At 44.4% G+C, this 21,516-nt stretch overlaps 1 protein-coding gene and 1 long non-coding RNA gene across 4 annotated transcripts in view; one reads left to right on the top strand and one right to left on the bottom strand.

Annotated features, from left to right (window-relative positions):
* The window catches only part of TBC1D16 (TBC1 domain family member 16), a 58,819-nt gene that overhangs the window by 12,305 nt on the left and 24,998 nt on the right, over nucleotides 1–21,516 (top strand). For 2 of the 3 annotated variants that reach the window (XR_014153299.1, XM_081849600.1), the window contains exons 3-5: nucleotides 1,543–1,792; nucleotides 3,780–4,407; nucleotides 5,327–5,434. Coding sequence is in view for 2 of the 3 variants with exons in the window: in XM_081849600.1 (XP_081705726.1) it covers nucleotides 1,606–1,792; nucleotides 3,780–4,407; nucleotides 5,327–5,434 (923 nt within the window). In the remaining variant the exon portion in view is untranslated. The remainder of the gene's footprint in view (nucleotides 1–1,542; nucleotides 1,793–3,779; nucleotides 4,408–5,326; nucleotides 5,435–21,516) is intronic. The other variant, XM_081849601.1, reaches the window with a different exon arrangement.
* The window catches only part of LOC309335166, a 722,355-nt gene that overhangs the window by 3,576 nt on the left and 697,263 nt on the right, over nucleotides 1–21,516 (bottom strand). The window lies entirely within an intron of this gene.

Raw genomic sequence — 21,516 nt, forward strand, 5'->3', positions numbered from 1 at the left:
TTTTGTTTCCTCCTTCCTTCTCTCCTTTGTGCATCTCTGACTGTCTCTCTCCTGTATCTGCATGTGTTAGCTTATGCATGCATTTCCCCCGGTCTGCTTTCCTGTTAATTATTTAGGGGGACAGGCATACAGTAAGGTTTGATCTAGGCTTGCTTCCTGATATTTCTCTTTCTTTCATTTTCTACCTGTCTTTTCATGCATAGACTAAAAGCACTTGAATCTGGCATTGCAGGGGATGCCTCACCTGGTATATCCAGGTGTTGCTACAGGGACCATAGAAACCAGACCGGGTTAAGCTGACCCTGGGAACAAAGAGTACTGACTAAAAAGGAACAACTGTGCTTGGAGGGGAGGCTTTGAGTGGGATCAGTTTTCCCTTGGCTTGTTTTTTTCTGGTGGACCTTTGGAACCAGTTCATATCTGAAGCTGGTGATGGCAGGAATGTGTTGCTGGACAAGCTCCATTTTCAAGAGGAGTCAGAGGCTATGTATACAGAGGCTTGTCACTATGCTACAAAGGAAACAATAGCCACAGCAGTTCCCAAATTGCACTCCTGGGCAAGGTGTTCCCAACATCACTCTGCAGAGATCCAAAGGAAATAAGTGATGATGGCAGAAATGCTTATTGAAAATACCTGGTGCATTCTCAGCTAAAATTCATCCTCCTTTTCAGACAGCTTCTGTTCCAAAATGTGATTGCATAGCTCTTGAAGAAAGTCCCTCTGTTGTTACATATTAAGGTGGTATGGAGAGGGAAAGAGGATGGGGTTTTTTGGGAGGGGGTGTTCCCTCATTTTTTCTGGGCCTCCTCATCTCTCTGTTGAACTGCAAGCAAGAACTCTACAGTCGTACCTCGGGTTACATATGCTTCAGGTTACATACGCTTCAGGTTACAGACTCCGCTAACCCAGAAATAGTGCTTCAGGTTAAGAACTTTGCTTCAGGATAAGAACATTAATTGGGCTCCGGCGGCGCAGCAGCAGCAGGAGGCCCCATTAGCTAAATTGGTGCTTCAGGTTAAGAACAGTTTCAGGTTAAGAACGGACCTCCGGAACCAATTAAGTACTTAACCCGAGGTACCACTGTAGTGTTAAAAATGACACTGGAAATCTGTGACCAAAAGCTGTGAATTTAGAATCCAGTATCATTTATTTTTAATACTTCGGAATGAGAAAAAAGAAACTCCAAATTACAGGTTCCATTTCTGGTGTTGCAAGAAAACCAACCGTAAGCCTTGTGGTCCCTCAAATATTTTACCAATCTGCTGTGGCAGCATACACTTTTGTGGTCCACAGCTCATTTTTCTAGAAGTAGTTGCCTAAACTGTGTTGGAGTGGGGTTTGTTTGTTTTTTAACAAAGACTTTCTTATTCTCTCAAGTATTGTATTATTTCCCCCCACTAATCTCATGTGACTGAGACAGTGTCATACTGCACTCAAGGTTTCGGCTCCTTTTGCATGAAGGCAAGCAGTATGTGTCTTTCTGTCCATTCTATCTGTTGCTGTTCCCTTTCTGACACTTTCTCTCCTTTCCCCCTGGGCAGACTTGACTGTCTGAATTAGGTGCTGAAGTGGAGTCAACAGAGAATGGAAACACTCCCTTGGCAATGTCTCTGGGAAGACTCCTCCGCCGTGCCTCTTCGAAAGCATCTGACCTCCTGACCTTAAATGCCAGCAGCAGCAGCAGCAGCGGCGGCTCGTCTTCCGTCTTGGATGGGGGGATTATCTACTCCAAGAACAATGTCTGTGTCCACCCACCTGAGATGCTGCAAGGCATCGTGGAGCATCACCCAGGTGAGGGCAGGCTGGAGACATGGGTTTGTTGCGTTGGTTTATCTCATTTTGTTTACGAGTCTCTCCCCATGAACAATCTTGAAGCAATTTAACAATAAAAGCTTCATTAAGAAATTCTTAGAAGTAACAGATTAGGCTGAGGGATGGAAAAAGGTTAATAAATAATGAATATTATGGATTACAATAGGAAGCAAAGATTAGAAATTCGTAATTGAAAAAAAAAAGAGATATTGGTGTTATAAAATATGAAATTGGGAACTGCTAAATATGTGATATGATGAAATTTGGATTGGAGGGTGTCGAGGAAGTCTTTTAGCAATGTAAATATACCAGGAAATAAGAAGAAATAATTCTTCTTTTATTATTTTGTTTTTATTGTTGTTATGTTTTTATGTTGTGTTAAGTGTAATGTTTTTCTTTTGTGTTTGTGTTTTTGTGTTATAAGAGAAAACCAATAATTTTTTTTTTAAAAAAAACAAACATACAATAAAAGCTTCAATAATGAAACAGCTATTAAATGTAGTTTCGGGTTCAAAATTGGGATAAAAATGTCCACTTGAAAGGTTTGTTGGAAGAGGAAAGTCTTCAACGGGTGCCAAAAATAGGGATAGCATGTGTCTGACAGGTAATGGAATTCCAGAAGGTGGGTGCCGTAACACTAAAGGCTCCGACATTGTATGGAATGAATCTCATGATGAGATGGTGCCTGCAGAGCACGGTGATCAGTTGCGTATACATGGGGTGAGATGATATTTTCCGCTTTGCACAGCGGTATCAGCATCTTGAACTTTTATGCTGGACTTAATGTTAAGGAAAGTTCTATGGGATACACTTTGTGCACAAAAGAGTCTCTCAGTAAGCATTAATTGTTCCATAAAACCTCTCCCTTGACTTATTACCTCTTATTCTCAATCCCGTTTCAAAGTTGCTATGGAGGGTCCACTTGGTATTTCTTGTTCTTCCCTTCTCATCTTCCTAATGTTTTATTATTTCTTACGTAAAACATCAGAGTGTCTGTGGTGGTGAATTAATAGATTTTTTTTAAAAAAGACCCTCCTCTTAGGGCTAAACTGCACAGGATGCAAGATTGGAATTCCCAATATTTGTTAAAAGCTTAAAAAACAAGGGGAGCTCCCCCTTTTCCACCAGAGTCTTTTTCCCAGTTAAAATTGCATCTCTTCTCATTCCTCCAAAAAGCTGCTGTTAACTATGCTGGGGCAAGAAGAAAACAGCGTAATATGGAGCCAATCCTTTTCTACTCCCTACCCCACACTAAAAGGGATTTTTTTTTGGGGGGGGGTAGTATGATTAAACAACGTTTGCCCCACCCCTGCTTTAGTAACATCCTGAAATTCAACTAGATTCCAGCCTGACATGAGCTCTGGAGGAGTAAGTGATGATCTTAGGAAGTTGCCTTAATACCAAGTCAGAGTCAGTGGTCTAGCCAGCTCAATATTGTCTACTCTGCATGGCAGCAACTCTCCAGGGTTTCAGGCAGGAGCTTTACCCATCAGGGATAGAACCTTGGACCTTTTGTAATCAAGGCAGATAACCCATAACCGAATGGTGGCCCTTCCCATTTTGATTTTCTAGGACTGGCGTCCTTATTCTTTGGGTTGCAGTTGGCCAGAAGAGTGCTCTGGTGTTCCCTCTAGCAGATGTAAAAATGACTTGGATGTGCTGATTGACTTGGCTATGTTTTTGCCTCTAATACCATGTTGGATCCCAAACTGAGCTGTTGTAGATACTAGCTGGAAAGTAAAAAGCAGTGTCAACCAAACATTGCTCCAGTGGATGAAGCAATTGGGTCTGGTTAGGGGAGGAGGAAGAAGTTGGGCTTAGGAGAGAGCTGCTCAAGAGGCAAGTGAGTGATGGGAGGAGTCCCAGTGGTAGCAGGAAACTGGAGTGCTCAGCACCCTTTCAGGATACCTGCCATTCATGAAGTTGGGGCTTGGTTGTAACTCTGGGGCACTGTGTTCTTTCATAGGCTATTTGTGCCTGTACATGGAGAAAGATGAGCTGCTTGGAACCACGCTTATCTTGGCCTGGGTCCCAAATTCCCGAATTCAGAGGCAGGACGAGGAGGCCCTCCGCTACATTACACCAGAGAGCTCCCCGGTTCGCAAGGCCCCCCGCAAGCGTAACCGCCATACTCAGGGTTTTGGCGCCACTATGCAGGCTTCCCCCTCCGAGCAGAAGCGAGCTGTGACCCCAAAGGATGAAGAGGATGTTCTGACCGTGTCGCAGCTGGTTAGGGATGTGGCTCACGTCAGCTGCCCTTCGGAGGAAGGGGAGAAGCTGTCCCAGGGTTGCTTGGCAACGGACAGCATCCACAGCTCGGCTCAGCCTGCCCACAGTGACTCAGGTATCTTATCGACAATCAGTTCTCTGGAGGAGCACAACCGGTTGGAGGAGTCAGTGGAAGAAGGGCTGGAGAGCCACCTGGAGACTGGAGAGGACGATGAGGGCTCTTTGGAGTTGTCTGCCGATGATGTCAGCAGAGACAGCACATTTGACTCGGACTCTGATGCCTTCTCTTCTCCATTCTGCCTCTCACCCATCAGTGAAGCCCTGGTGGAGAATGTTGGCTCCATGTTCCTGGTTAATGAAAACAGGTGAGTTTGTGTTCCTTTGCTCCTTTTATGGAGTAATCAAGGAGCATGATTATCCAGTTGTAGAACAACTATTTGTCTGGTTTTTGCCCCTGCTGAGGGGCGTTCACTCTACTACTCTCAGCAGTGTGATTTTATGTATGTCTACTCAGAAGTCCTACTGAGTTCAGTGTGACTTGCTGCTACATAAGTGTGTATAGGATTACAGTCTATTCTTTTGCGCCTCAGAGATGAAGGCCCTGGATACCACTAGCTGTCCAACTGTGGTGACATGCGTTGACAGTAGTCGCTACATATGAGATCCCATTTGGTCATTGAGATGGTAGACCCTGCTTGTTTTGAGATACCCGCTGCAATGGAGGTGTAGTTGCAAGCCGTGGTATAAGTTGCTTTGATGACCAGGATGTTACTGAAATATGGATCTGAATGTATGTACCTGTCTTTTTTATTAGGATTCATGTCATGTAAGGAATAGCTTTTAGCTGGCTGACAACATCGCCTTACAGCAAGTTGCTTCTTTCAGTTTGGGGGCACCTCTGTTTGATGTTATCTACAGGCAGCGACCGTTTTAGCCGTGTCCAATTGACATGCAGTTGCCAACGCATTGGTCCATTTGGACCTGGAAGAAGACAGAATGGGGACTGAATGGCTGACAGGGCAGAATGGGGGCAGGGCACATTTATATGGGCTTTGCTGATGCACACAGGGGCTGGGAACAGAACCCTGGCACGAAATGGTCGTCACCTGTATATCCAAGACAACTTTTACCTGTCTGAAAGATGGATGAAAGAGGAGCTCACTTGTGTGCTTCAGTACCCTGGATATAGTCTTGGAGCTTAGGCTGGCTCTGCTACTATCCATGTAATTTAGGTTGCCAAGATTATAAATTGCCAGGCTGATTTTTCTCTCTGCTTTCCTCTAGTGCTGTTGTGCAGGAGTGGCTTGCCATGTCTTCCTGTTCCTGCGCTTCAAAATCTAGATCTTATACAACTTACCATTCTGTGACAAACTGCAAGGCTGATTTTCTAGGGTGAAGATTTACACTTTATCAATAAAATGTGACTGAAGCCACAGCTCTCCAATTTAGTGCAGTGCACACTGTTTTGCCCGCTCATTGTGTGGGGAGGGTGCCCTCGTGTGGCCTTTCAGTTATATTGCAAATTGGCACATGAGAAAATATTTAAAATTGCAGAAAGCTGGTTTTCAAAGCTGTTAACCTTGCATGGTTCCAAGATCCCGTGTGCTTTTTGATGCTTACTTGTCAACAGGCAGCATTCCTGTTCTGTGGGCTGTGGTTTATAGAATAAAGGCAGTCAAGGATTTCTCTTTGTTTCCAGAATTCTGGGCCGCATCAATAGGAGTATAGCATCTAGATCAAGGGAAGTAATAGTGCCACTGTATTCTGCTCTGGTCAGACCTCACCTGGAGTACTGTGTCCAGTTCTGGGCACCACAGTTCAAGAAGGACACTGACAAACTGGAACGTGTCCAGAGGAGGGCAACCAAAATGGTCAAAGGCCTGGAAACGATGCCTTATGAGGAACGGCTAAGGGAGCTGGGCATGTTTAGCCTGGAGAAGAGGAGGTTAAGGGGTGATATGATAGCCATGTTCAAGTATATAAAAGGATGTCACATAGAGGAGGGAGAAAGGTTGTTTTCTGCTGCTCCAGAGAAGCAGACACGGAGCAATGGTTCCAAACTACAAGAAAGAAGATTCCACCTAAACATTAGGAAGAACTTCCTGACAGTAAGAGCTGTTCGACAGTGGAATTTGCTGCCAAGGGGTGTGGTGGAGTCTCCTTCTTTGGAGGTCTTTAAGCAGAGGCTTGACAACCATATGTCAGGAGTGCTCTGATGGTGTTTCCTGCTTGGCAGGGGATTAGACTCGATGGCCCTTGTGGTCTCTTCCAACTCTATGATTCTATGATTCTATGATTCTAAGACATGCCTACTGGATAGCCGAGTTGGTTAAAGTGTGGTGCTGATAATGCCAAGATTGCAGGTTCGATCCCAATATGGGACAACTGCACATTGCTGGTTTGGACTAGATAATCCTCAGGGTCCCTTCCAACTCTACAGTTCTATGATTCTATACTGCAATCTGTGGATGTTATTCTTAGTAAACACGTTTGGAGGATTACAGAGTAGCTGAGGTCTTTCAAGCTGTGGGATGGTGGGAGTGGGTAGGTGGTTGGGAGAGTTGTTTATTGACATAAAACGATTCGAACTCACTTTTCTGAAACGCTCCTTCCTTAAAATAAAAAAAATAAATTGTACATTAGCTTCTTTTTTTAAGCCCCAACAAGCTTGCCAGAGAAATCAGCCAAACGTGAGTTGAACTAGGTTTTGCATTTATTAGACACCATATGCAAGGCTCTCCCAGGTTTTTCATCAGGCTTCGAGGGTCTCAGCTGAAACACAATACAGTTTTCAGGCTGCACAGATGTCTGCATCTACATACTGGCAAGAAAGGACTGAAGTAAAAAGATAACATCTTTAACACTTTTTCAATTGTCCCATTCCTTTCTAACATTGCACAGTGACGCATCTCTCAGGGCTGAAATGTCAAAATCACTTCTGGTTTACTTCACCTTTTATTCACTTTACTTTTTATTGTTATAAATGTGGTTAAAGGTTTTTAAAAATTAAATATAAGTGACTTGATCGTTCTCTTTCAAGCTCGTATACAAATCCCTGCTTCAGTAAATGTTCTTGAGCCCATGGCAAGTCCAGTAAAATTGGACAGGATGATGATGATGATGATTTCAGGTCTTTATTAAAACACAGGCTTAGATACCTTTCCAGGCCTGAAGTTTGAAGTCCAACAGTGAGTTAAATATTGCTGGACTGCACTGAGAGGCTGCTCAGAGGTAATCTCCAGAAGGAATGGTGCGTGGATGAAAACAGCTGGACGTTCATGTAATTTCATTTTTTAAAAAATAATATTTATTCAACTTTTAAAGATTACAAAGAGAAAAAATAAAAAACAAAAAATAAAAATAAAAAAGACAGAAAAAAGACAAGCAATTTTAAAAAAAACACACAAATCAAACTTTTACATAACTTTCTTTCCTTTGCTTATTTCCTTGACCTCCTCACACCTCCCTTTTTTGTATTCTAGTTCAATTAGATATTTCAGCAAATCCTTTCCAGCTTTGTTTTTATCCTATTAATTTATCTTAATATACTGTAATTTTACATTCTCATCTTTCACCAATTAACAAATCCATTTTTACCTAATCCTTTATATCATTTCTGCTAAAACCACATTACTTCATTCCAACATCCTTCTAACATTCCTTAATTTTACAATGTTTCTGTAGATAAACTTTAAATTTCTTCCAATGTTCTTCCACCGACTCTTCTCCTTGGTCTCGGATTCTGCCAGTCATTTCCGCCAGTTCCATATAGTCCATCACCTTCATCTGCCATTCTTCCCGGGTGGGTAAATCTTGTGTCTTCCAGTACTTTGCAATAAGTATTCTTGCTGCTGCTGTGGCATGTAATTTCAAACCTAGATCCTCTTGGACTGAATTAACTTCAATATTTGGTTGTTTGATAGTCCAAGCTATTGCTTCCAAGTGGATCTGTCAATATGCACACAGGGTGTGGTTGGTGCTTTGCAAGTGGAGTTTTGTTCACGCCATGGGATTTCCCCTCCCTCTCCTCCCTCTTCATGCTCCCAAAATTTCAGGCGGCAGAGGGACTCCCAACCCTCCAAAGTAGATTTTGAGGGTGCAGGGGCGGGGCTATGGGGCAGGGAGGAAGGAGAGGAAGGGAAAGTCCTGTTGCACAATTGGGAGTCTGTTGCGTGAGCAGAACAGCAGGGTTGGGTGCTGAGAGACATCCTTTCCCCATAAATAGCTACAGGGATGTCATCAACACAAATCAGCAGTCCCCTGGTGCCCACCCCCATTTATTTTTTGTACAGAATATCATCTTCCTTTGCCCTGGTTTGGAAAGAGACTACGTTATTGCAGTCACATGGGGGCGGGGGAGATTTCATATATGAGCTGGATATGCCACACAGTCCATATGCATGAGTCTCCCTCTTCCAGTCCTTTGCTGTTACTGCTATTAAGTGAGGAAGATACTTAATCCAGGCCTCCACATATTTGTGTTGGTGTGGATTGCCCAGTTTACATATTGCTTCTTTCATGCAGCTGAACATACGAGCCAGGATGTTGCCCTTAAGCCCTGTCCGTCTTCATTCTAGGGCCTTATTAGGAGATTCCAAGAGGAAGGAAAGGGTCTTTGCCTCTGCAACGATGTAAGGCTCCAGCTGAGAGGCCCCTGGGCTGCTCCTATCTTTCTCCTTTGTGACCTTCATGGCAGGATGCAGTTTATGTTTTCCAGTTGTATCCTGTCCTTGTTCATTTTATATAGTTCTGGGTTTGCTGTGGGCAAGGATCCTCTAAAATTCTGGGTGCCAGATTCTCCCAATTACTCTCTGAAATTACTGAATGTGGCGTTGGCTCAATGGATTTAGCAGGGCCTTCACAATAAGTCAAGCCAGCTTTCTCGGGAGATTGGCTGAGAGAGGTGCCATGAAAGAACTAAACAGATGATGGCACTGACATTACCCTGACGAAAGGCGAGCCATTGGGACATTCAGTGTCACACAAGAAGGGGGGTGGGGTGGAGTCCCTCCCCCAGCTACTTGTTAGTTAGCAAAAGACAATAGCAGAGTTGGGAAGGGGAGGTTGCCAGGGTTACAGGGGGCATGATGTCACCACAGGAAAAAAATTGTCCTTTTTGCATGAGGCTTGGGTTGCATTTTAGGAAAGGCTTTGGGCAGAAAGAAGGGTGGAGCCAGTGGCCATGCAGGCTGACACATGGAGAAGCTGTGTGGAGATACAGATGACATTTGGGCTACCTTTGTACCAGGGCTGCACTGACGTGACGAACGAGCCCCTCGTGAGATGTGATGCTCGGAACCCTCTCTCCGTCCAGACTCAGATGTAAATATGTGTAAATAAACTGTATTTCACAAAGATACTGAAGTCTCCACTATTCCTCTTTTCCCCAAAGGAAACATGGACACTGGTAAAGTGCCAAGACCCCTGGAATCTCAAACTCTGCAGTGGAGATTGGGGTGGCCAGAAGCTATATATCTCTCTACTTATATCTATACCATCTATATCTATACCATCCATATCTATATCTAGCTATCTAGCTATCTATGCCACCTTCCAGGACAAAACCCTCCCAAGGAAGTAGGCATCAAAACCATGATGCACAATATCTCAGATGATGAATCAAACTGCAATCTAAAGGAAAACATTACAACATTAAAGCAGCAGTTGCTTGTTCCATCATATGTAGGTTGATCCTTGTTTTGTCAGCAAGTTATTTTTGGAGTGGCCGCATTATACCCCTTTATGCATCATATATGAAATTTCTGGCATTCATACACAATGAGAGGGGGTAGCTCATCAACTCCCTTCTCAGCACTGGCCTGCTGCTCAGTTTGGTAGCTAACCATTGGCATATGTGCATGTTTAAAGGTTTATCCTGTATGCTCATTGTATGCACAGAGGTGGAGCCTGTCATATAGCAATCTTGGATTCTTGGGGTGGTTTTTGTGTGTGTGTGCAGTGCTATGAGCACACCCTTTGGTTTTCTGGTTCTCCTCCAGACACTGCCTGGCCCTCTGGTTTGTTATTTGAACAAGGACTCCCCTTAATAGCATGTGGAGTACAGAAATGCACAACACCAAATAGCACACATTGCAGCTGCAGAGCTGGTAAACCTGGGTTCAAAATAAACTTCCACCTGTCTTTTAACAAGCGGGGCTGCAATGTGTAATCAAGTTAAAATGCTGGCCACTCAAAAATGTGACCCCTGTTAATTGAACATCTGATTGTCTTTATTAAAAAAGATAAAAGTACAGTTCGTAAAATTGGAGGTGGCTTTTTAGAAGCATTTTTCTTCTAAAAGGAAAATAGATGCCTGCCAGAACATGCACTGCATTTTTTTAAAATAAAGAAAGCGTGCTTTGTGTTTCATGCTTAGTGTGTTGTTCATCTGCAGAGTTAGTGGACTGGCTAATCAATTTATTGACAGTAATATTATTGATTGGTCAGGCAACAGCCCTAGTAGTAAGTAATATAGCTCCCCCCCCCCCCCGTTCTTTCTAGTGGCAGTGTTGCAGGAATTGGGAGTCCTGTCGTGACAGTCTTCAGTAAAGACCAAGCCTACTGGCTGCTGTTTTGCTCTCTGTTAACAGCAGGAATTAAGAAACAGCTTTGGGATGGGAGGGATGCATGTGCCTAGGAAAAACGTGGACTCCTCAAGAGGCAGCTTCTGCGGGGTTTGGCTTGATGCAACGCTTGCATATTTCTTGCCCTTTCTGTTTCGACTCCTTTCTAGGGAGCTGGTGATTAAATTGCTTTCTTGTCCAGTTGTGTTATTGGGCAGGGAGTGTGCAAGTGTCTGTGGGACTGCAAGCAGTAACTGAGTCTGGGATGTTTCATCATGCTGTTGTGGCAATTCACCTAGGAGGCTGGTGCCGGCTGAGATCTCTGTAGAATTAAGCAGGAGATGAAATTACTGGCAGAGCAGTTGTGAGCCATAGGTGGAGAAGCAAGTGTAGGGAGCAGGGAATACCAGGCTTTCAAAATTGGCTTATGCTGTATGATGGTGACATGGGATTTACTTCATGCAGTCTGTGTTCCTTTGTGTTCTTTTTATAGAATCGGATTATCTCCAGCGTTGTCACCTATTCAGTCAGCATATTGATTGAAATAAAGCAATCCACAGTTCCAGAAAGGTAGCTGTGTAGGACTAATATATCGAGCCCAGGGGTACATTTGGCATGCCAAACTTGCAAACCAATCCTAACCAGGGGTACATTTGGCATGCCAAACTTGCAAACCAATCTGTCCATAGGCTGCATTTTAAGTCATTTTAGCTCCATCCTTGCTATGTGACCCAAGGTGAGTGAGGTTAAAATAACCAATTGATTAAGGTCCCAACGATTGTGTGTGCGCGTGTGTGTTTTTACACCAGACAGACTCATTGACTCCTTTGTATGCCTTTGTCAATAGCTTGCCTTGCACCTACTGTAGAATTAAGGACTGAGTTGGATAATAGAATACAGTAACAGGCTGTCAAATGTACCAAATGGGCCTACTTCAGTGAGATTATAGGGCTATGTCAGAAACAGAGAGAGGCACATCTGCATCATCAAAGGCACCTGTAAGACAAAATAAAAATCTAGGAAGGAAGTGAAGCTAAGGGATTGTACCATCGGTAAAATTTAAGATCAACCACCAGTTCTATAAAAGAACATTCCTTACACGTATCAAATAGGACAATTGGAGCAAACTGTGCAGCAAAAAGGATCTTCTTTCACCATTTCCATTTTGTTAACAATAGTGGAAGGACAATCCATCTTAAGGAGCACAACCTTGCCATAAAGCACAAAGACAGAATTTCTATGTACACCTTCCTTTTTATTATGGTTTTATGCATTTACTGATCCTTCTGTTGTGCTTAACTGATACTCTATGCCTTTGCCTGTGTCAAAACTGGCTTATAACCCTAAGTAAAGATTTGATCTGATTTCTTTGTCTGTCTGTTGCCAGCAGAGGCCTGTGAAAGGAGAATAGCTTTGTAGATGGGAGGCGATGGTGCCTTAAGCAACCCCTGTGAGGAACTGGGATCAAAACAGGAAATGTCAAAGGTATGAGCTGCCTGGCATTGTGTCAATGTTTAAACAGCAGAGAGGGATTATTTTAGATAGGCTCTGTTTCATATGGGCTCTTCCTAGTACCTAAGACAAGGGAGCAGTGGTGGCTTTTGATGGATTGTTGGCAAAAGATGCAGGGTGATTGGGAATGGAAATTAATAGATTTCTATTCTTTTCAAGGTGAGAAATATCCAAAGTAGACCAGTATAAGAAACAAAGTCAGTTTTGAAGGTCCACGGATTTGTCTCCCGTCTGGTGCTTTCGCTGTAAATATGGTCAAGGTCTTCTGGAAAGGAATAAGGCAATGGAAGGAGCTTTGAATGCATTGTGACATCTCTCTCTTTGTCCTCCTCCCTCACTACCTCAACAAACCAATATGGCCCAATAGCGCTTTCTCTGCTCTACCCCATAGCCCAGTAGAATTTTTTAGGTCTCCACATATCAGAGCTCTGTAAGCATCCCTGTGAATGAATGAGAGAGAGGAAAAGATTGTCCAAATAGAAGGGACACCACACAGGGACATCACACGCTGCCTTGAGATTATATACCCTTAACAAGGTATATAATGTGTGAGCACCTCACTTTGTCATGAAGTAGGTGGAAGTAGTTGTATCTGTTATCTCTAGAAGCAGTTCTATTTGTACGAGAGAGATGATGCAGTTCTTTCTCCAGAAGTAACCTAAGGGGTTTGGTAACATTTTCCTATCAGAAATGTAAAGGTTTACTATGGCCCGGTTTGCAAGCAGTGCAAAGGCAAACCATGGCTAAGTGTAAACAAGCAAGCACCTGAGTACGCAGAGTGAAAATTGTGGCTTTTTTGCTCCTCCACAAGCAGTAAGCCAAGAGCAAACCTTTGTTACATCTCATGGTTTGTCTGGAGCAAAACAAATCATCAGCTCTGGTTTGACAAAACACTAAGTCAGATCATGGCTGGTTCCCTGATCTAGAAACCATGGCTTTTGCAACAGGAGTGTTCTGTTGTGTCTTGTAGTACAGGGATTCCACACACACACACTTACACACATTCAACTTGTGTGCAATCAGCTTTACGCACTTAGCAAAAATAAAAATAAAATAAAAAGGGGTTGGGAAAGGGGGCGGACATCTGGGAAATTCTTCAGTCCCACCTGCCACTGAACCCAATGGTGTTTTGACTATACACGATTTCACGTTTATGCCCGGTACCCAAGAACGTAACCCCTGCATAATTGGGGAGATGCCTCTATCTACAGACTTCATACCCCAATGTAGCTGTATCGTTAGGTAAAGGTAAAGGGACCCCTGACCATTAGGTCCAGTTGTGGCTGACTCTGGGGTTGCGGCGCTCATCTCGCTTTACTGGTTGAGGGAGCCGGCGTACAGCTCCCGGGTCATGTGGCCAGCATGACTAAGCCGCTTCTGGCGAACCAGAGCAGCGCATGCAAACACCATTTACCTTCCTGCTGGAGTGGTACCTATTTATCTACTTGCACTTCGTGCTTTCGAAGGTTGGCAGGAGCAGGGGCTGAGCAACGGAAGCTCACCCCGTCGCAGGGATTCGAACCGCCAACCTTCTGATTGGCAAGTCCTAGGCTCTGTGGTTTAGCCCACAGTGCCACCCGCAACCCTAGCTGTATCATTAGACTGCACCTAAAAGCTAACTGTTCCAAGGACAAAGGCATCAATAGGTGCATTCTTTCTTTGCTAACATGATACTGGGAAAGGGGTGTATTTCAGTGGAAGAGCATTTGCCTTGCAAGCAGAAGATCCCAGGTTCAATCCCCAGCATCTCCAAATAGGGCTGGGAGAGTACCTTGTCTGAAAACGTGGACAACTGCTGCCAGTCAGTGTAGACGGTGTTAAGCTAGATGGACCAGTGGTGTTCACCTGGTACAAGGCAGTTTCCTGTGTTCCTAACAATGGTTTTGTACTGCAAGGCATTCTGCCCTTGCAGTGATGGTGGAGTCTGCTTTGGTAGTGTACTCGTGGGAGAAATTTAAGTAAAACGGGGAATAATTTTCAATGAAAGGTTAGAGCTAATGTGATCAAGTCAAGTTTGTCCGCAATTACTGCACTCTAAGTAAGTTCCCAACCCGTGTAAATACAAAACTCTGTAACTATAAAGCTTAGCACAACAAAGAATACATAATATGTCTCAATGCAAACCATTTCAGGAATCAATACAGTACTAAATTCTTAACAATTTATTATACTAGAACAAAAAAGCACAGCTATGGCGGTGGGTTTAAAACAGCAAGTCACAGTTCATTTTGTGGTTGGCTTATTGGGCTGGTGGATAAGTACAAGACTAATAGCACAGTCTAATGCATGTCTACTTGAAAGAGAGTCCCATTGAGTTCAAGGGAGCTTATTCCTGGAAACTGGGTACAGACATAACACCCCCCCCACACACACCTGTATATGTGTGGTGCTGGGAAATCAATCAATCGATTTAAATAAATTCAAATCTGGAAATGGCAGGACAGAGCTGGAAAGTCCTCAAGGCTTGTGAGGAGACCCTCCCCAGAGCCCGATATTTCAAAGACTTTTAAAACAAGAATTGATAGGCTCCAAAATGGCTCGCGGGGATTATCACTGCTGCTACACTACCCCTCTCGACAGCCGTTGGACGGGAAGCTACATTGCAGTGGGCTTGGACACACTTTTCCCTGCTCTTTCTGGCAATCTGGAGGCAAAGGAACAATATGGGTTGCTTTCTCTTACGTAGGGTTCCAAAGAGCTCTGGCCTGTTTTTGTTGTAAAAGAAGAAAGAGTCACCCTAGTTCCCTGCCGTGACGAGGCTCTCCACTTACACACATTTTGCTTATGCGCACGGGGGCCCAGAACGTAACCCCCGCGTAAGTGGGGAGTCACCAGTATAGGATTGCACCCACCACTGCAGTCCTATATAGCAACTTTCCCCAACCTCATCCCCTGCCATACGTTTTAGACCACAAATTCCATCATTGCTGGCTGGGGTTGATGAGAGGTGTAGTGCCAAACACCTGGAGCAAACATAGTTGGGCAAGGCTAGGAGTAAGTCTCATTGCACTTCATGGGAATTACAGCACAATCCACTGTGTATCTACTCAAACAAGTTCTTTGTTCAAACAAAATAAAAAAATTCCTTCCAGTAGCACCTTAAAGACCAACTTAGTTCTAGGTATGAGCTTTCGTGTGCATGCACACTTCTTCAGATACACAGTGTATCTGAAGAAGTGTGCATGCACACGAAAGCTCATACCTAGAACTAACTTAGTTGGTCTTTAAGGTGCTACTGGAAGGAATTTTTTTATTTTGTTTTGACTATGGCAGACCAACACGGCTACCTATCTGTAACAAGTTCTTTGTTCGTCTTTGCTTTTTCCCACTCAGCACATCACAGCACCAGCATACAGAGTGTTTCGTCCTCTTTCCCTTATCTTCCGCTTCCTTTTACTTTATCTTGTATTTCCCGCTTGACATATAACACTAAGCTAAGTGTGAACACATGAGTATATGGGTAAAGCAAAAATTGCATCCACTTCACTCCACACCCAGTCATCCTGCTACCATGCTACCTGGAGTTAAGCCCTGGTTTGGTTTAGCGTTGCTTCCAAACTTAGGCTTCTGGTTTGCCTGGCTCTAGAGCAGGCATGTCCAAAGTCTGTTTTGGGGGCCCAATCTGGCCCGCCACTTGGTTTAATCCAGCCCCTGTGGCAATTTATTTCCTGTGGTAAAATCCTAAAAAACCCTCAACAACTTCAATCCTAAAAAAAGGTCAACAGCTTTGGGGTAAAATCATTAAAAAGGTCAAAAACCTTGGTTGGCCCTTTGGTCGGCCCTCACGGCCCTTCACTTCATCAAATCTGGCCCTCTTTGAAAAATGTTTGGACACCACTGCTCTAGAGTCTAGGCCAGGCACCCCCAAACTCGACCCTCCAGGTGTTTTGGGACTACAATTCCCATCATCCCTGGCCACTGGTCCTGTTAGCTAGGGATGATGGGAGTTGTAGTCCCAAAACAGCTGGAGGGCCAGGTTTGGGGATGCCTGGTCTAGGCAAACCATGAGCAGTAAACCAAGGACGAACCTTGGTTACAGATTGTGATTTGTCTGGAGTACCCGCGTTCAAATGAACAAGGTTTCATGGAACTGCTGTACAATCTGGTTTGGGCTAACTCATCCCATGACCAGTATTGTGTTGCATTTTCCCATCAAGCCTCTTGATTTTGGGAAGATTAATAGGTTGGGTCCTTCTTTTTTTTCTCCCTTGCCCCTCTCCCATTCTGTATTCAACACATTTTCTGTGCTCTCGAAAGAACTAGCAATCAGAGGTCATCTCTTCATGTGTCCAGTAGATGGCACACTTTTCTCAGCACAGCTTTGGATAACCAAAGGAACACCAGAGACATCTAAATTTAAAGCTGGGTGGAGGCTGTCCCAACCTTCTGCTTTTCTTCAGAAGAAAATTCTATCATTGATCCTTCTCGGGAGATAACATGCCCTTTTCTTGCTATATCATCTGGGCTAGCAACTAATCAAACTCTGCCATTTATTGCCTGCTTTACATTTTGGCAGGCATAGCTGCCGATGGACCTACTTGCCTTCTGAGTGCAAAATCATCACTGTTCCTCCACTTGCAAGTAGCCCATCTTGATCCTTGTGCCCTTCAGTTTCTTCCAGGAAGGTTGCATGGGCAGGCTGCTTTCTGGTGATTAAACAATTTGCCGCTGCTGTGCTGTGATTGGCTAACATCTTCTTCTCTAGGGACATGGCCTCTGACCTCATGTCCTTGGAGAGACAATGATTGAGAGAGCTGAAGTGTGTGTGTGCCTTCAAATAGAGGACAATGCAGAATCCATCGGTTTCCTTTTCTCCCATGGAAGCCTGGATGAAAGATGACCTAAAACATGAAGGTTTTAGGAGAGTGATATATGTGCATTTTAATGGAGAGTTCTGGCAGGAAGGTCTTAATTTTGCATGCCATTGATGTCTGTAATGCAAAATGTAGTTGCTGCCTCAGATTCCTGTGTTGCTTTTTCCATTCATTCATCGAAAAGAACCAAGTTTCTAGTCCTTATGCTTGCTGACAGAAGTTACCTTTGAAAGCATTTGTGCAGCGTTTGCCAATCGCATGAAATCTTGTTGGGTTTTGAAGCGCATTCCACATTAAGTAGAAGATCAGGAGGTAAAAGTGCTACTGGGCTGTGCACTATTTCAGACTGTAGGAAAACGGGTAATAAATGTTAGGTTGCTCTCCGGGGTTGAAATGATATCTGCACCTAGAAAACTAAAATTCTGAGGCAAAGGAGATTGGGAATGCAATTCATTCAGCTACTTAACATCCCTAGAAAGAATCTGATTCCATCAGTATTTTGGAAACTGGTAGTTTCTGTAATCTCTTTGTCTCCTGTGGCTGTTCCTTACCAGTAATGCAATATTCTAGTATCCCACCCTAGTTCCACCCTACAATTTTTGCAAAAAGGCATCATCACAAAACCTCTAGACATGTGCCTGGAGGTCACCGTGACTTAAATCAACCGAGAAGAGTGTTTGATGGTTATATTGCCAGAAATCTTAGGAATTAGGTAAGTGGTCAGATTGGGGTAATGCAGGCAACTGGTTTAACAAGTGGTTGCATGTACATGCTCTTCTAACTGGTTCCCCTAGTTTTTTTATTGACCAAACTGGAAAGCTCACTGAAAGCCAACCCCATGATTTAAATATCTGAAAAGAGGAAAAGTTGAGGGGAAAGCAAGAAAAAAGGCTTGTTCATTCCATGTAACCTATCATGTACTAAATCCAGGATTCAGCCATTCCTGTTTCCAGCTCTAAGGTGCCAGTGAAAAAAACAACATTATTTTATTATCTTAGCACAAACTATGCTAAAACCAGCTCTGTTCACTGCTAGCTGTACATGAGCTTGCTCCCATGCATTGAATGTGATGTCTATTGAGGCACCCCCTCTTCTTCCCCATACCAGGAAGCTTTACCTGTGCATCTTTTTCACCTGCCACCACTCATGTTCCTCTTAAATTCAAGAGAGTATTTTTTTTTCTTTAGAGAGCATCTTAAGTATACAGTATACACCAGTGCTGTAAAGAGGAGGTGCAAAGTAACATTTTGATTTTAGATAGATATTGTTGTTGTTGTTTAGTCGTTTAGTCGTGTCCGACTCTTCATGACCCCATGGACCAGAGCACGCCAGGCACTCCTGTCTTCCACTGCCTTCCGCAGTTTGGTCAAACTCATGCTGGTAGCTTTGAGAACACTGTCCAACCATCTCGTCCTCTGTCGTCCCCTTCTCCTTGTGCCCTCAATCTTTCCCAGCATCAGGGTCTTTTCCAGGGAGTCTTCTCTTCTCATGAGGTGGCCAAAGTATTGGAGCCTCAGCTTCAGGATCTGTCCTTCCAGTGAGCACTCAGGGCTGATTTCCTTAAGAATGGAGAGGTTTGTTCTTCTTGCAGTCCATGGGACTCTCAAGAGTCTCCTCCAGCACCATAATTCAAAAGCATCAATTCTTTGGTGATCCCTTTCCTTAGTGTTGGTAAAATAGATTCCAGCCCTGCTCCCTCGTTCCGGCCTCCATTGCTGCATGGAAGATGGAGAACGGAAGATGCTTAGTCTTCTCTTCTCATGAGTCTTCTCTTCTCATGAGGTGGCCAAAGTATTGGAGCCTCAGCTTCAGGATCTGTCCTTCCAGTGAGCACTCAGGGCTGATTTCCTTAAGAATGGATAGGTTTGATCTTCTTGCAGTCCATGGGACTCTCAAGAGTCTCCTCCAGCACCATAATTCAAAAGCATCAATTCTTCGGCGATCAGCCTTCTTTATGGTCCAGCTTTCACTTCCATACATCACTACTGGGAAAACCATAGCTTTTACTATACGGACCTTTGTTGGCAAGGTGATGTCTCTGCTTTTTAAGATGCTGTCTAGGTCAGTGTTTCCCAACCTTGGGCCTCCAGCTGTTTTTGAACTACAATTCCCATCATCCCTGACCATTGGTCTTGCTAGCTAGGGATGATGGGAGTTGTAGTCCAAAAACAGCTGGGGGCCCAAGGTTGGGAAACACTGGTCTAGGTTTGTCTAGATAGATATAGATAGAACCAAAAACAAGCTTTAAGCTGGAAAAAAGTGTATGAGTGGGATCCCCAGTGTAGATAAAGGTAAAGGATGCCTGGACATTTATGTCCCGTTGAATTTGACTATGGGGTGTGGTACCAGCATTAGTCCATAGGCAGCTTTTCTGGGTCATGTGGCCAGCATGACTAAACCACTTCTGGTGCAACGGGACACCGTGACGGAAGCCAGAGTGCATGGAAACGACGTTTACGTTCTCGCTGCAGCAGTCCCTATATATCTACTCTCACTGGTATGCTTTCAAACTGCTAGGTTGGCAGGAATTGGGACAAAGCAACGGGAGCTCACCCCCTCATGCAGATTCGAACTGCTGACCTTACGATCTGCAAGCCCATGAGGCTCAGTGATTTAGATCACAGCGCTACCACGTCCCTTACCTCAGTGTGGCACCCATGGACGCCAGAGTGCCCCTTGCTGCTCCTGACTTTTTTGACATTACATTTTTCAAAGGTATTTTCCCCCCCTTTGCTTTTGACAGTGGCTGGTTGGGTGGGTTAGAGACAAAGAAAGAGAGGCTTATTTAAATCACTGTCTAATGTCTGATGAATCACTGGGACATGTTGTGCTGCTACCCATGGCATATTTCCCCGGTCCAAAAACGTTGGAGGAGTCTGGTGTATGGGATATAGAAAGGAGGAGATTCTGGTGCAAACCCAGCTCCATTGGAAAGGAGCAGTTCTTTTACAGCTACTACAGCAGCAGCCCCCAACCCTATTCCAGGATTGCTTTTTGCCCTTTTAGCAGTGGGGAAATGAGCAAAGTTTCCTGTCCTTCCTCCCACCCTGGAGGTGAAATTGACAACGGGTTTATCCAAGAACTCTACAGAAGAAGAGAGCAGGACAGGAGCAAAAGGGGATAGCGAAGCTTGATGGCAGAAAGGCAAGCAGGTAACAGGGAGAGGTAGGGTTTACACACAGTCAGTCACCAGCCCTATCACGGATTGCAACCTCCAGACCACATGAGGCAGAAGCATTATATGAGTTCTTGCCTGAAAGGACTCTTCTGCAATTGCAATGAAAGCTCAAAAATAAATAAAATATACAGTTTTTAAGGGATGCGGGTGGTGCTGTGGGTTAAACCACATAGCCTAGGACTTGCCGATCAGAAGGTTGGCAGTTCAAATCCCTGCGACAGGGTGAGCTCCCGTTGCTCGGTCCCTGCTCCTGCCCACCTAGCAGTTCGAAAGCACGTCAAAAGTGCAAGTAGATAAATAGGTACCGCTCTGGCAGGAAGGTAAATGGCATTTCCGTGCACTGCTCTGGTTCGCCAGAAGCGGCTTAGTCATGCTGGCCACATGACCCGGAAGCTGTACGCTGGCTCCCTCGGCCAATAAAGCGAGATGAGCGCCGCAACCCCAGAGTCATCCGCGACTGGACCTAACGGTCAGGGGTCCCTTTACCTTTACAGTTTTTAAAGACTGGAGTGATGCTCATATAAGGACAAGGATGCAACAGTTCAGGAGAGGTGTCATTTGGGCTATTGTAAATCAATGGTTCCCATGCCAGATAAAAAGACTAGTGTGGTTTCTCGACCACCATTCAGTCTGGCCCCTTTGACGTTGCTGTTCCCCACCCTTTTAGTCTTGTAATTACCATCCATTGTGCATCTTTTTTCTCCCATGCTCATAGGAGCCCAACCTGTCCCTTGCCCCTAAGAGCAGGAATAGCTACCATGATGCCCTCTAGGGGTTGCAGACTCTCGCCATTCCTGACCACTGGCCGTGCTGTTGGGAGTTGAGAGAGGACCATGCCCTGCCTTTCAGCCTTTTCAGTTGATCATCCCATTTCTCGCTGCTATCTCCTGATGGCTAAACCAGGTTTTAAGAACATGGACTGATGATGACCACCGTTCTTGTTTCTTCAATATTGGCATTCATCTAACCTTGCAGACAAATTGACAAAAGTTACTACGCAGCAACAATACTTACTGGTCTGCTTTCCTTCCTTTCTTTTTTGCATACTCCTGCGAGCTGTTTTTGGCTCTTCCAACTTTAACAAGAAATTCCCTGCCTGGCTGCCTGGAGGCGATTCCTACTTGTTATAGGCAGAGTGGCTGTTTTTGCAAGCCAGCATTAATCCCAGCATCGATAGGCCATATGTTCTCCTGCGCTGCTTTACGACGAGCGCTTCATTGGCGGCTGCCTTAACAATGCACTTATTGCTAATATTTAACAAAGAGCATCCTTTCTTGTCCTACCTGCTCACTGCCTCGCTCTGTCTGTATTCTGTACTCTTTTGTTCAGAACAGAATTCTCTCTCTCTCCCTCCCTCTCTCTCCTTGCAACTCATGCAGCGAAAATTGCCTGGCTTGGTTCCCTAAT

Source organism: Podarcis erhardii (assembly GCF_964252035.2).
Source record: "Podarcis erhardii genome assembly, chromosome: 2".
Taxonomy (NCBI): Eukaryota; Metazoa; Chordata; class Lepidosauria; order Squamata; family Lacertidae; genus Podarcis; species Podarcis erhardii.